Source organism: Equus quagga, chromosome 4 (assembly GCF_021613505.1).
Source record: "Equus quagga isolate Etosha38 chromosome 4, UCLA_HA_Equagga_1.0, whole genome shotgun sequence".
NCBI lineage: Eukaryota > Metazoa > Chordata > Mammalia > Perissodactyla > Equidae > Equus > Equus quagga.
The window spans coordinates 99,067,442-99,081,381 of NC_060270.1; the positions used below are offsets into that span (position 1 = coordinate 99,067,442).

The window sequence follows — 13,940 nt, forward strand, 5'->3', positions numbered from 1 at the left end:
AAACAGAGGAAGATTGGCACAGATGTTAGCTCAGCGACAATATCCTTCACATACACACAAAAATATCCAGTGGTGAAAAACCGGGCAGAGCCTAAGCTTCTGATATTGTTACTTCCCTACCCGCAATTTCCCAATTCATGTCCCAAAGTCCTACCAGGCCCAGAACTCCATGAAAGGTAAATGAAGAAAGGAGTCCTACATCTTCGATCCCATGAATACATGCTTTGTGCATCTGTATTCCAGCCTTTATAACTTGATCTTTACTTTGCATATCTTCTTTCACCTGTCAGTCTAACTAATATGGTCCACAAGAATTCATTAACTCCCAAATTCAACACACTTAAGAAGATTGGCTTGTTAGTCATAGACCAAAGATCCTACAGTTATCAAGAGATGGTTGAGTGTGGGTCTTTCTTTTTTTTTTTTTTGAGGAAGATTAGCCCTGAGTTAACTGCTGCCAATCCTCCACTTTTTGCTGAGGAAGACTGGCCCTGAGCTAACGTCAGTGCCCATCTTCCTCTACTTTATACTTTATAGTACTTCCTCTACTTTACACCTACCACAGCACAGCTTTGCCAAGCGGTGCCATGTCCACACTGGGGATCCGAACCAGCGAACCCTGGGCGGCCAAAGTGGAAAGTGTGAACTCAACCACTAAGCCACTGGGCCAGCCCCAACTTTGGCTCATTTTGAGCTTCCTTTTTTACTCCTGAGCCCACAGAAAGGCTCCAGGTATCTACACTCAAGGTAGAAACTAAAGGCACTTCTTCAGAGTGCCATGAACCAGAACTGGCTTTCCAAACACACACTCTCGCCTTCCCAATCTCTGCAGCACAGCACACCACTCTGAGCTTCCACAATAATCTTGGGCCTTGGCAGAAGAAAGACAGCTAAATCTGAGATGTGTCACGAGGCCACTGGCTGGGAAGCAAGAATATCTAAACACAAATCAAGGCGAGAGCAACAGGCCAGAGTTTCCACAGTCTCCCTTTGGCTCCTGTAGCTGCAGAGCCCGGACGGCCTAAAGATAACCCAAGTATCTACGAAGGGTCACTTTTAAATAGTAGCTTTAATACCACCAGTCATTTCAGAAGTATTTCCTTCCAGAGTCTGCTTCCATCCACACTGGCGTGCCAAGCATGCCCAACAATGGCAAGCCCGCTGAAGAGATGAAAGCCCAGAAGGAAATGGAAGGAGTCCCAAAGGGGAACAGACAGCTCCTAACATGCTGTGATTCTATTCTGTGCCCACATTTGGACTGCTGAGAAAGAACAATCTAGCAAAGAGACACCTTGTAGAAGCGACCTCCTGACAATCACTGGGGATTACAGAGCAGGCAGAAAATTAAATAAAATAGTTTAATTCAACGCCTCCCCTTTCTAAAACTAAGGCAGCATAAACCATGGATGGCTGCCATCCAGGAGTTTTTCAGGAAAGCCTTTCCCTCCAAGAGAAAACTTACACCTCTCAGTCTACTGGCCCACAGTTTGGCTGAGCCAGGAGAACTACATGGAGTCCTGAGCACATACTGTACATATACAGCCGCGGTGGCTACCCGCGAACCACAGAAGTGCCAAATGCACTGCTCAGATAGGCTTTTGGTCTTTTTCTTCCTTTTAAGCTAGGGTCAAAGTTCTCAAGATCTTCCTAAGAATCATTAAAATCCGCTCAGCCCCTCATCTATCCACCAAGTGAGTCCACACCGTCCTCAATGGCAGTCGGTCAAGGGCCGGTGTCCAAGGGACAGGTGCTCAGTGGGCTATTTCAGTTGCTATCAGCTCAGTCGGGAGCTGCATAGGCTCAGTAGGCAGGCAAGTTTTGGTTGCATTTCAAACTCTGGTCAGCCAAGAGACATACACCTTCCACAGCTGCCAGGCCAACCAGCTGCCCAGTGCTCCTCTCAAGACGGGAGCAACGAAAACAGTGTAACCTGGCCAGCCAACATGCCAGTGAGCAAGCCGTACCTCTCATTTCACTGCCTGGGCTATTCTGAGCTGGGCTTATTGACACTCCATGGCAACACAGGAACAAAGGGCCAGCTAGAGGGATTTAAGTGTCTCACAAAAGTTGCTAGAAAAGTCAGCAGCTCAGGCTTCTGTTTTCACGATAAAAGTAGCAGCGGAATTATTATTAGATCGGTGTTGTTTGCCGCTGCTGTTATTATTTGTGAACCACCTGTAACAAAGGTCTACTCTTTGAACTAAGGTTTGGGTTTGGTTTAGTTTTGTTTGCCACCATTAAGTTGCTATAGGTGGTATGCCTTTGACAATGCAGCATGGGGTCCTGCCTGCCACCACACTGTAGGAGGACTAGTTTTTCTCATCCACTTACCTCTAATCTTGCCATCCTCTCTGGTTCACTTCCACCACACAACTCTTTGAAAACACACAAATTGTCCCTACTTAATCTTTCGATGGCTCTCACTGCCCTCATGACACAAGAAACACCTTAGGGATGACTCTCCACCAGGCTAGCAGGGCCTGACTCAACCAAGTCCCTTCTCGAGACCGCTCAGGCCATGCTGGCCTGTCCAGGTGGTGTCCTCCATCCCCCCAGTTCTCTGGGCTCAGCCCTTCTGCTGCCTAAAAAGTCCTCCGCACTCCTTTTGCTGGTTATTGCCTATTTATCCTTCCAAACTCCACCTCCCTGGGCTGCTGTCCCCAACCCCAGCCCAGTGTGCTATGAGGCCCTTCCTGTCGATACTCCCAGTGCTGTACTCTAACCTTTGTCTTATCCAACTAGACTGAGACTCCTTGACAGCAGGAACCACTTCTAGTTTGACATGACCAGTGCCTACCACCGTGGATGCGACTAGAAGAACGTGAGATTGTCTTAGAACTGATTCTCTTTTCCCAAACTCAGAATAAATTCTTTGAAAAGGTGTGTTCTCTTATCATCTCCTCAACCCAAATCAGTCCCTCTGTCTCTTATAATATTATCTTTTTTATTACAATTATTATTATTATTGTAGCCAACATTATTTATTCATTCATTCCTCAAATATTCATTGAGCACCAACTACACGCCAGGCACTGTCTTAGGCACCAGGGATAAAACGATGGACACAACCAGGTCCCAGCCTTTCACACCCCAGGACTCACCTCATGTATTCCCCATGACTCCTCACAGCCATCCTGCTACAGTCCCCATCATGCCACTGCGGTAACAGGCCCAGAGAGGGGAGGTAACACACACACAGAGACACAGTAAAAAGGAAGAAGCTGGCTCATGATGGTGTCTGACTTTGTCTCACTCCTGAGAAAGGCCTGACTGCTATGCACGGCTGAGAGCCTTCCCTTTAGAAGACACTCTTTGACTTTGACTAGCAACACCATTTGACTAGCGAAAATTATACTAACCCTTCACAGAACTGACATTGTGAAGCACAGGAGGCAGGACATGATGCTCAGGATAAAGAGAAGCCATGAACATGTAAATCCGCATGGCGTCCTGCAGTATTATATACATCACAGGAGTCAAAGTCTAAACTGGACCGAGGGTATTTTTTTCCTTTCCATTCTCTACTATACAACTTTCCTGAATGCATCTGATTTTTCTTTCATTCAAACTGGCTTGGTGTAGGTACCAGAATTCAGAATGTACAACAAATGCAGCAAAAAGTAAGTAAGAGAGGCCACAACCCCCATCACCATCTGAATAAAAAAAACAGGCAGAGTTGGGTTTTTTTTTTAAGGTGAATTTCACCACCCTCTTCTCAAGAGGAATTTCTCCTTCTTCCTCCTATTCCTTCTCTCCTTCCTACATCCCCCAAATATACATATCCTCAGAAAGGCCGTGCTCTACTGTAACCCATAACAAAGAATTAAATGTAGCATTATGGTGGATCTAGGAAACACCCTGCTCGGCAGAGCTCAGATTCAGCTGATTAGACTGAGGCAGCAGCTGTTCCAGTGTTATGTCCGAGGCTGAGAAGGCGCAAATGTAAACTTTCCTCTTCCTGTCAAATCACTGCTTGGAGGGAGAGGATGGTCAGGCTACATGAAGTTGTGACAAAATAAAAGGTTCTAGGCCAGCTTTGTCAGAGAAAACACCAGAGGACCCAAGGTTAGTTGTCAGAGCTTCATCTGGGGGCAGCAGGGAGTCCTGGGTAGGGCATTCTTGGGACCAGACTGGAGGGGTCTTTTTTAAACTATGAGTTCTGATCCATTGGTGGGCAGTGAAATCGTTTTAGTGGTTCAAGATGAGGTTTCTTTCTTTCTTTATAAGTGAAATTAAACTGAATAGAACGAGAAAGGGAAAAAATAAGAGTACCTTCAACATAGTATGAGTAATCACCGTTTCACAAAATTTTCGTTTCAGATGTGTGTGGGGCCTACTGTAAAATGTTTCTAAACGTAGATGCGCAGGGTCCAACTCTAAAATGCTACTTACGGTGAGTCACGGTGAAAAGTTTGAAAGGCACCCCGCCCTGTGTCTTACATTGACTAGGAGTCGACATGAGCTCTGAGTAATGATGAATATTTCATACAATAATTTTCTATGGAAGCTTGCCTGAGGTCATGCTGGGCTGCAGAGGGAAGCTCCAGGGGACAGTGAGCAGTGTTTGGGGAGTTGCAAATTAATTTTTACATGGGTTTGTTTTCCTTGGTGTTTGTTTCCCCAAGAGCAAAAATTTCATATATGACGTTCCTACAAATTTCCTGCTTCCCTAGTTTTTCCATAAAGAGAAGACGGCATCCAGCCTCTTGCTCTTGAGACCTATCTTTATGAAAGAGAAGCTTAGAAGCTATTGCACTCCCACTCACTGTTAACCACAAAGAAATTATTTAATAGGCCAGGGTCTTGGGTTTGTTTTCATGTTTGTTCAATACTTGACTTTGAATTTCTAGAGTCCCCTCCACACCCCACTGCTACCCCCTCCTCATATAAATGCACGTGGCTTTAGTTTAACGATCCACAGAAGAAACAAACATTCTCCACGGAGGAAAGGCTAACAGAAAGCTTTGTTGCAGCTCACCTTGCATCAACCAATACACTAACATCTTGCTAGATAAGAAAATTTGGCAAAAAAAAACCAAGCAATATCTTACAAGTGTGCGGCTTCATCAGATATTTTATGTCTTAATAGTGGCAAATAGCTCAGTGCATCTCATCTCTCTCCCAAAAGTCTCTCAATTGATGATGTGTCAATGAAAAAGATTTTACTCCCAAAAAAAGGAACAAATTACAGTAATGAGAAACAAGGCAACAAATTTAATATTGAGACATTTCTCTTACATTCATTCACCCCTTCAAGAACTTCCTGAATCCTCAATAATGAGAAATTCAAAGAAAGGCTTATTCTATTCTTCCCCCCAGTGGCAAAGAGGGGCACCTTTGTGGACCCTAACAAATAGTCTATTGAAGTTATCCCCTTCTTCCCTCATTGGGTAATTGGGCTGGAAAGTCTGAGTGGGGATGGCTTTGGAAATACTAAAATCAAGTCAACCCAGAAAATAATTGAGGACTTAGCAACCTTCTCTAGGACAGGCCAAAATCTCTTGCAACAAAATTCTACAGAAGTCCAGCCTCCCTTACTACAATAAAGTCTAACTATGGCTTGCAAATTTCATAAAATGTGGGTCATCTTAGCTTTGAAATATTTCTGAAGAAGGAACATTCCATTTTAAGTATTTGTGTCATGGTCTTCCCCTGCAAATGCTCAAAGGGACAAAGGAAAAGCCAAACATGGAGGTTCTGGAATAAAAAGGGACTTCTCCCCAGAGGCATAACAGCGGTATTAGAGCATGATTAGTTTTATTAATGGGAAGGAAAAGGAAGGATATACGGGTAATTAGGACTCAAGTGCTCTTCTCTGTGAGAGCAAATAAAACGCTTCCTGCAGCTAGAGTTGTATATATAATGAACATGAAAAATGAATACTGGTATGAGACAAGAGAAATAAAAAACACGAACCCAGGTGAAGGGGCCTCATCATTTTCTATTACAAGCTCTCATCTCTGCCTCTCAGACAGACTGGATTGAGCTGGATTCTAGCATGCACCAGATGTAATGTGGAGGTCGCTAATTTAGGACACCAAAAAAACACAAAATTCTAAGAGGACTGATAATAACTGAAATTCTTGCACACCATCCTCAAAGTATATCACACCTTTTGTTGTCTGTATTAACCTTAAGCAAGAGTTTTAAGCAGTTCAAAAGCACATCTCCCAAAATCTATCACATTAGGGTAATCATGAAGATTATGGGAAACAATGCGTATAAAACAGTTAGCCCAATGCTTGGCACATATTAACCACTCAACAAATATTACCTATAATCATCAAAGAGGTAGTTGTAGTAGGCCGTACTTTCCAAACTTATTGGGTCCTTTTTGGCCCTGAGCATTTAGGGTTCCACAGAACTTGAAAAGTTTTCTTTTCCTTTTTTTTTAAGATCGGCATCTGAGCTAACAACTGTTGCCAATCTTTTTTTTAATTCTCTCCAAATCTCCCCAGTAAATAGTTGCATATTTTAGTGGTGGGTCCTTCCAGTTGTGGCATGTGGGATACTGCCTCAGCATGGCCTGATGAGCAGTGCCATGTCTGCGCCCAGGATCCGACCCGGCAAAACCCTGGGCCACCGAGGTGGAGTGTGTGGACTTAACCACTCGGCCACGGGGCCGGCCCTGAAAAGTTTTCTAAAGTACACTCATACTAGTCAATTCTATCAAACTCACTGTTTGGGACCCTATCATTTGAAGTGTTATCACTATTTCTAATCAATATTTAAGAGACATTTGGGAGTAATTTGGGAGACAAAGGGGAAGAAGTTATTTCTTCTAATAGACTAAGAAGAGTACACTACCCAATAAAATGTATTAGAACAAAAACCTCTGACTTTCTTCTTTATGTCCAAAATGCCATCTAGCTTCACTGAAGCACAGTTAATAAGGTGCTGTGGCTGCTCTGCAAAGATCAAACACGGCTCCAGTTCCTTTTAAACGTGGTCGTCCAAAGCTGTGCATTAGACAATCTATGGGCTAGTATAAAGATTTTAGTTATCTGCCCTATTAGTTACCTCTTTTAGTCAAGTATTTTCTACTTAACATTTGCTTTATGACTAATGTTGAGTATGTTAGAGTGTATTACAATTAGGGGTTCTCAGTGGTTCCGTGGTTTTTTGGTTTTTTTAAATTCCTAGTAAATATACAAAAACAAAGAGTCTTTTCATAGAATATGTGGTTAACAAGGAATTGAGTCATGGAGGGAAGACAGGACTAAGGCAACTGCTATTATGTTTAGAGCACTCTAGGTTGTAGCACTCACTGGATATTCTGCTTAAAAAATGAAAAAGCTATTTGAACTAAAGGATGATGTGTTCTTTTCCTTACTTGTAAACAGCCTAGTGATGGTGGTATATTAAATAGCAAAACCTCAGTGGCAATCCGTTTCCATTTCAGCCAGACTAACTCGTCTCATTACATATCTTCACTGTGGCATTAAGAGGTCATTTGCTGGATTCTCTGGGCAGCTTAAGAGCTAAAAGCAGGAAAAAACAACCAGTGGCATGGCTGTTAATATCGTTCCATAAATGCCCTTTTCCCCATTCTTTCTCCTTCTCCTTCTCTAGCCATACTACATTTCCACCTCAAATTTCTCTTCCACTCTCTTTTTTTTTCTATTGTGCCTACACCACAGGTCCACCCATGCCATCAAATGAAACCCAAAGGAACTGATTAATACCATACAGAATTGATACTGCTACCTGGGAAGGGCATGGAATTTGGAGGGACTTTATTCCACACCATTCTTTAGTATTTTTATAGCGATCATAGTGTTTGGCAATTAAAACGAGGAAGAAAAATCCTAGAAACTTGCCTGTTATGTGTCCAGACCTTGTCAAATGTGCCCTGGGGAGTAAAATAGTCCCCAGCTGAGAACTACTGTTAACCCATCAAATCTTTTCAGCCTATTTCTTCTTATTAATTCCTTCAACCCATGACTCAACCCCTCTTCTGGTTAAAAAACCTCCAATTCCTTTAACCTTGCCACACAGGATCCTTATTTCAAATCTTCTTGACACTAATTAAAATGATTGCAGTATTAGTGGAATGCTTCTAACAACACTGCTTAAAGCAAGATGTAGACTATAGATACCTAAATTGGTTTACAGCATCACCATCCAATAGAAACTTAATGTAAGCCACATTATGTAATATTACATAATGTAATATTATTAGATAACATAGGAGAAAACTTAGATGACCTTGCGTATGGCAATAATTTTTTAGAGGCACGATCCATGAAAGAAATAATTAATAAGATGGACTTCATTATAATTAAAAACTTCTGCTCTGTGAAAGACAATGTCAAGAGAATGAGAAGACAAGTCACAGACTGGGAGAAAGTATACGCAAAAGACACATCTGATAAAGGACCGTTATCCAAATGCAGGAAGAACTCTTAAAACTCAACAATAAGAAAACAAACCTGATTAAAAACTGGGCCAAAGATCTTAACAGACACTTGACCCAAGAAGATGTATAGATAGCAATTAGGCATAGAAATGATGCTCCACATCATATGTCATCAGGGAAATGCAACTTAAACCAACGACAAGACACCACTACACACCTATTAGAATGGCCAAAATCCAGAACACTGACAATACCACATGCTGACGAGAATGGGGAGCAACAGGAACTCTCTCATTCATTGCTGGTGGGAATGCAAAATGGTACAGCCAATACGGAAGAGAATTTGGTGGTTTCTTACAAAACTAAACAAACCCTTATCATACGATGCAGCAATCACAATCCTTGCTGTTTATCCAAAGGAGCTGAAAATTTATGTCCACACAAAAACCTGCACATGGATGTTTATAGCAATTGTATTCATAACTGCCAAAACATGGAAACAACCCCAAGATGTTCCTTCAGTAGGTCAACAGATAAGACTATATATCCAGGCAACGGAGGATTATTCAGTGCTAAAAAGAAATGAGCTTTCAAGCCATGAAAAGACATAGAGGAACCATAAATGCACATTAATAAGTGAAAGAAGCCAATCTAAAAAGACTAAATATAGTATGATTCCAACTATATGACATTCTGGAAAAGGCAAAACTATGGAAGCAGTAAAAAGATCAGCGGCTGCTAAGGGTTAAGGGGGACAGGGTGGGGATGAATAGGCAGGACACAGAGGATTTGTAGGGCAGTGAAACTACTCTGTATGATACTACAATGATGGATACATGCCATTAAACATTTGTTCAACCCACAAAAAGAACACCACCAAGAGTGGACCCTAATGTAAACTATGGACTTTGGGTGATAACAACATATCAATTTTAACAAATGGACCCCTCTGGTGAGAGGCTGGTGATAATTGGGGGGTATGCATGTGTGGGGGGTAAGCAGCAAAAAAGGAATCTATACCTTCCTCTTGATTTTACTGTGAACCTAAAAAACGGCTTTAAAAAAATAAAGTCTTACAAAAGGAGAGGAGGAGAGAAGTGTTAAGTCTGACAGAATTAAAAACAAACTAGTTTACAGTAAGTAATAATACACAGTGTACTCATCCTACCCCAAACAGCTGTGAGCCACTGACCTTCCATGCTGGGGGAAGGGAAAGCAATCACCATCAGCACAGGAAGAATCATTACTCCATCCACCATCGTAGAACTGCGGAGGAAAAAAAAAAGATATAAGTAAAACAAAAAAATCTAACTGCAGGATGACAAATTAAATCAAGCATACCACTTTTAAACTCCCATTCAAGGCCTTTCTTACAAATCCCCCTCACATATGTTGCTTTATCTCTTAGTACATTTAAACACATACCCTTTACATGGATCTAAGCAAATCATCTTAAGGAGTTAATCAGATTTACCTCCTACTTGGCCGCTCGAAGGGGACTTGCTCTGACCTGCCCTCTTATGAAGAATTCAATAGGGACGTGAAAAATTCTAGCTATAACACTAGGCATTCCCAAAGGTTTTAGGTTTGAATTTTACCTTATCCTATTGAATGCAAATGGACACTAAATTAAGAACTCTGAGAAGCATGAATAGATTGTTCTAACATGATGTTCAAGCTTAAGCGATGAATAATTCAAGCCAAATTACTATGTTTGAGCCTTACTTCTCCTTTAAAAGGATTAGAAGTGGAGCAGCCTACATCATAATACAGCCCCAAAGGAAAAAAACAAACAACTACAACTTATCCCTCATCTATGGCAAAACAATGCATTCTTACATTGACCTCAAATTTAACAAAAGATAGACTCAACCAAGACAGGAAGAAATCATGTAAATGTGCAATATATGAAACTATAACTGAGAGAAAATAAGATACCTGACATAAATTTTAGGTTGATACTCCCTAAAACTACATTGGCAGAAGCTCAATTTTCTGAGTCAAAGGACTACAACAAAGAACTTTTCCATTTGAATAATTCCTAAAAAACTTCAAGAATATAATGAGAGTTTGGTTATACTAATTTTTTATTATAAGAAATAATTTTAAAAAATTAAACCTTTAACTAGTTGCGATTGTCTAGATGGTAAAATAAAGAAAATTGGTAAATTTTTTAGTGAATAGGTTCGTGTGCTAGCTTGGTCTTACAGATTCAAAGCAAAGAGCAAAAGTTTGTTGCTAACTAAGCTGTTTCGATTGGATACTTTCTGACTTTTCTTTTTTTTTGAGGAAGATTAGCCCTGAGCTCACATCTGCTGCCAATCCTCTTCTTCTTTGCTGAGGAAGACTGGCCCTGAGCTAACATCCGTGCCCATCTTCATCTACTTTATATGTGGGACACCTGCCACAGCATGGTTTGCCAAGCAATGCCATGTCCACACCCAGGATCCAAACCAGTGAATCCCGGGCCATGGAAGCAGAATGCGTGCACTTAACGGCTGCGCCACGGGGCCGGCCCCCTGACTCCACTTAAAATTGAATTTTTTGGTTGGTGGTCTGATTGTTCACTCCCTACACCCTCATCTTACCTTACCAGCCCCCATTTCATAACTGTATTTCAGCCTACCCCTTCTCTAATAGCAAAGTGAGGGAGGGGGATAAAGGAGAGTTTTAGGTACTTTTCTTCTATATTTTTACAAGTACATGAAACTTGAGTGAGCCCCTTTTACTGTTGTTGTTGTTCTTATTATTATTTCCATGTTCACATAGATCTTTTCTATAGCAAGCCCCTATTTCTGACATACAAACCGCTTCATCTTGGCCCCCAGGACCCTCACAACCAGACGCTGACTCCTCCAACACCATCTCATCTCTGTGCCTCTGCGCATGAAGACACTGTTGGTTCCCTCCGCCTCAAAGGCCCTGAGCCTCCTCCTCCGCCCCTCTCCTACCCAATTCCCTTCTCCTGTCCTTCAGGATCTAGTTCAAAAGGCAAATGCTTGCCGAAACATCTCTCCATCAGCAGTGATTTCAACCCCCCAGCACTGGTCTAACACCACTTCGAATCAATTATTTGTCTATGTCAGTCTCCAGCACTAGCCCACTTGTCTCCAAAAGGGGGATGGAAGTCCAAGGATCATGCAAGACAATTCATTGACCTATAGGATGAAAATACTAAAATTTTTATCTTATAAAAAATGTTTTAATCTAATAGAGCAATAAATAACTTGAGCCTTTATTTGGTCTCTTTTTTATGACAGTCTAGTACAAGAGGTATCTTTCAGAAAGAGTGGGGGTTACATAATGTGAAACGGTGGACATGGTTTGCTTATAGAGTACAGCCACATATTTTACCTTTGAAAGCCCATTTAAGTAGAATTACAGGTTGTGTTGGCTGGTTGTAATGAAACGAGCCCTCCCCAAATTGCAAGTGTTCTAAAACCATCAAAGAAACTACAGATTGAATATATTATTAATGAAAGCACCAGAGAAGAGTAAGAAAATGGTGGAGCTGATATCTCTATTGCTAGTAGCTCTTCATTAATCACTTTACTAGAGAAAAGCAAATAACATTCAGTTCAATCTGACATGAAGCAGGCTCCCCAAACTCAAGATTAAAAAATACTTGAAACATGGATTTGCACCTAGTATCACAAACAACAAACATTATTCTGAGTGACTTGAGATGTTCATTAATGATAATCCAATGTCATCACCATTAGCAGTAACTTAGATATTTCCCCTTTTATCTTTTTTAAATTTCTATTTTATGTATGTTTTATAATAAATAGTTTTTCTTTTCTATAAATATTATAGCCAACATACACATTGAGGGTACATAAAACATTTTTAAGTTTTATAAAGCTCAAAAACTGTTTAACTGGTGGGATATATCATCAAAAGCCTTTGAAAATAACTGGACTATCTCGGTCTCATCTTTGAATTCCCAGTCTGTCCTCCCTCCCTCCCTTCCTCTTCTCCTTCCTCCCTTCCTCCTTTCTTCCCTCCCTTCCTCTGTTCCTCCCTCTGTTTCTCCCTTCCTCCCTTCTTTCCATCACTATTGAGAGCCTACTATGTGCTAGACATTAGAAACTTAAAATGATAAAGATATACAAACACAGTTCTTACTATGGAGCTTACAAGATCTGTTTATGTGGGTAATCAACTAATCATCCAAATGATCACATAATTAAAAACTGAATTAAATGTTAGAAAGAAACACGGTTAAATACGACTGTTAACAAAACAACTTGAGATTTTTCAGGAGGGCAGAGGAGCTTCCTGGGGAGGTTATATCTAAATAGGAAGCAGAAAGATAAGTAGGAACTACCAGAAAAAGGATGAGAGAGAGAAAGAGAGTGTGTGTGTGTGAGAGAGAGAGAGAGAGAGAGAGAGAGAGAGAGAGAGAGTGTGTGTGTGTGTGTGTGTGTGTGTGTGCACGTGCTGGGGTGAATAGCAGTCTGTGGTGGAGACAGAGTAGGATTTAAGAAAAAAGGCACACGGGGCCGGCCCGAGTGGTTAAGTTCGCGCGCTCCCCTTCAGCGGCCCAGGGTTTCACTGGTTCAGATCCTGGGCACAGACATGGCACCGCTCATCAAGTCACGCTGAGGCAGCATCCCATATGTCACAACTAGAAGGACCCACAACTAAAAAATACAACTATGTTCCAGGGGGCTTTGGGGAGAAAAAGGAAAAATAAAATCTTTAAAAAAAAGAAAAGAAAAGAAAAAAGGCACAGCTTCTCAGCTTCCATAGAGGCCCTGTGGCCTGGGCAAGCATGGTGTGTCCTAAGGACTTAAGACATATTTCAGAAATGAAAAAAAAACACTAGGCTAGGACACAGGGAGCCTAGAGAGAAGAGTTATAAGCAAGAGGAGAAAATCTAAGAAGGCTGGAGAGGAAGGCCAGGATCAGAACCTTAGTAAGGCATGGCAAGCCCTTGTAAGCCCTCTATATATGACCTCTCCATATTCATGGCCGTCAAGACCCCTTTCCCTTAGTCCTCACAGCCTACCCCTTGACATCCCATTCTCCCAAACACTCCAACCAGCCAGCTTCCCGCCCATCTCAGGACCTTTATATACATGATGCTCCCTGTGACTGGGCCCTTCTATCAGATCTCAACCTGGCAAATGCCTACTCATCCTTCAAGTCTCAACTTCAATGTCACTTCCTTCTAGAAGCTTGCCTAGACTCTCATAGGTCCTCGTTATACTCTCATATACCACTTTGTTAAATTTCATTCACAGCACTTATCATAATTGATAATTATATATTCACACTTGTGTGTGCTTTTGAACATCTGTCTCCCTCACTAGACTGTAAAGCTCACGGTAGCAAAACTTTTAGTCCATTTTGTTCATCCTTATCAGAGCTAAGGAGCTGCACATTTAATTCTTATCGAATTCAAATCTTCCCTGAATTAATCAGCTGAATTTAAACTCAAATTCTAAAAAATTAGCAATCCTCCCCACCCCCAACACACAAGCACCCACACTTGCAAAGGAATGGTAGGATTAAGACATTACCATCTCTGTCACTTCAATCTGTAGAATTTTGTTTGGGTGATACTGAAAGTCAG

General features: G+C 41.5%; 1 protein-coding gene across 2 annotated transcripts in view; it reads right to left on the minus strand.

The window, feature by feature from the left end:
• Positions 1–13,940, minus strand: part of ACVR1 (activin A receptor type 1) — a 74,093-nt gene that overhangs the window by 44,134 nt on the left and 16,019 nt on the right. For both annotated transcript variants that reach the window (XM_046659603.1, XM_046659605.1), the window contains exon 3: positions 9,552–9,625. In XM_046659603.1, coding sequence (XP_046515559.1) covers positions 9,552–9,618 — 67 coding nt within the window. In that variant the 5' untranslated portion in view covers positions 9,619–9,625. The remainder of the gene's footprint in view (positions 1–9,551; positions 9,626–13,940) is intronic.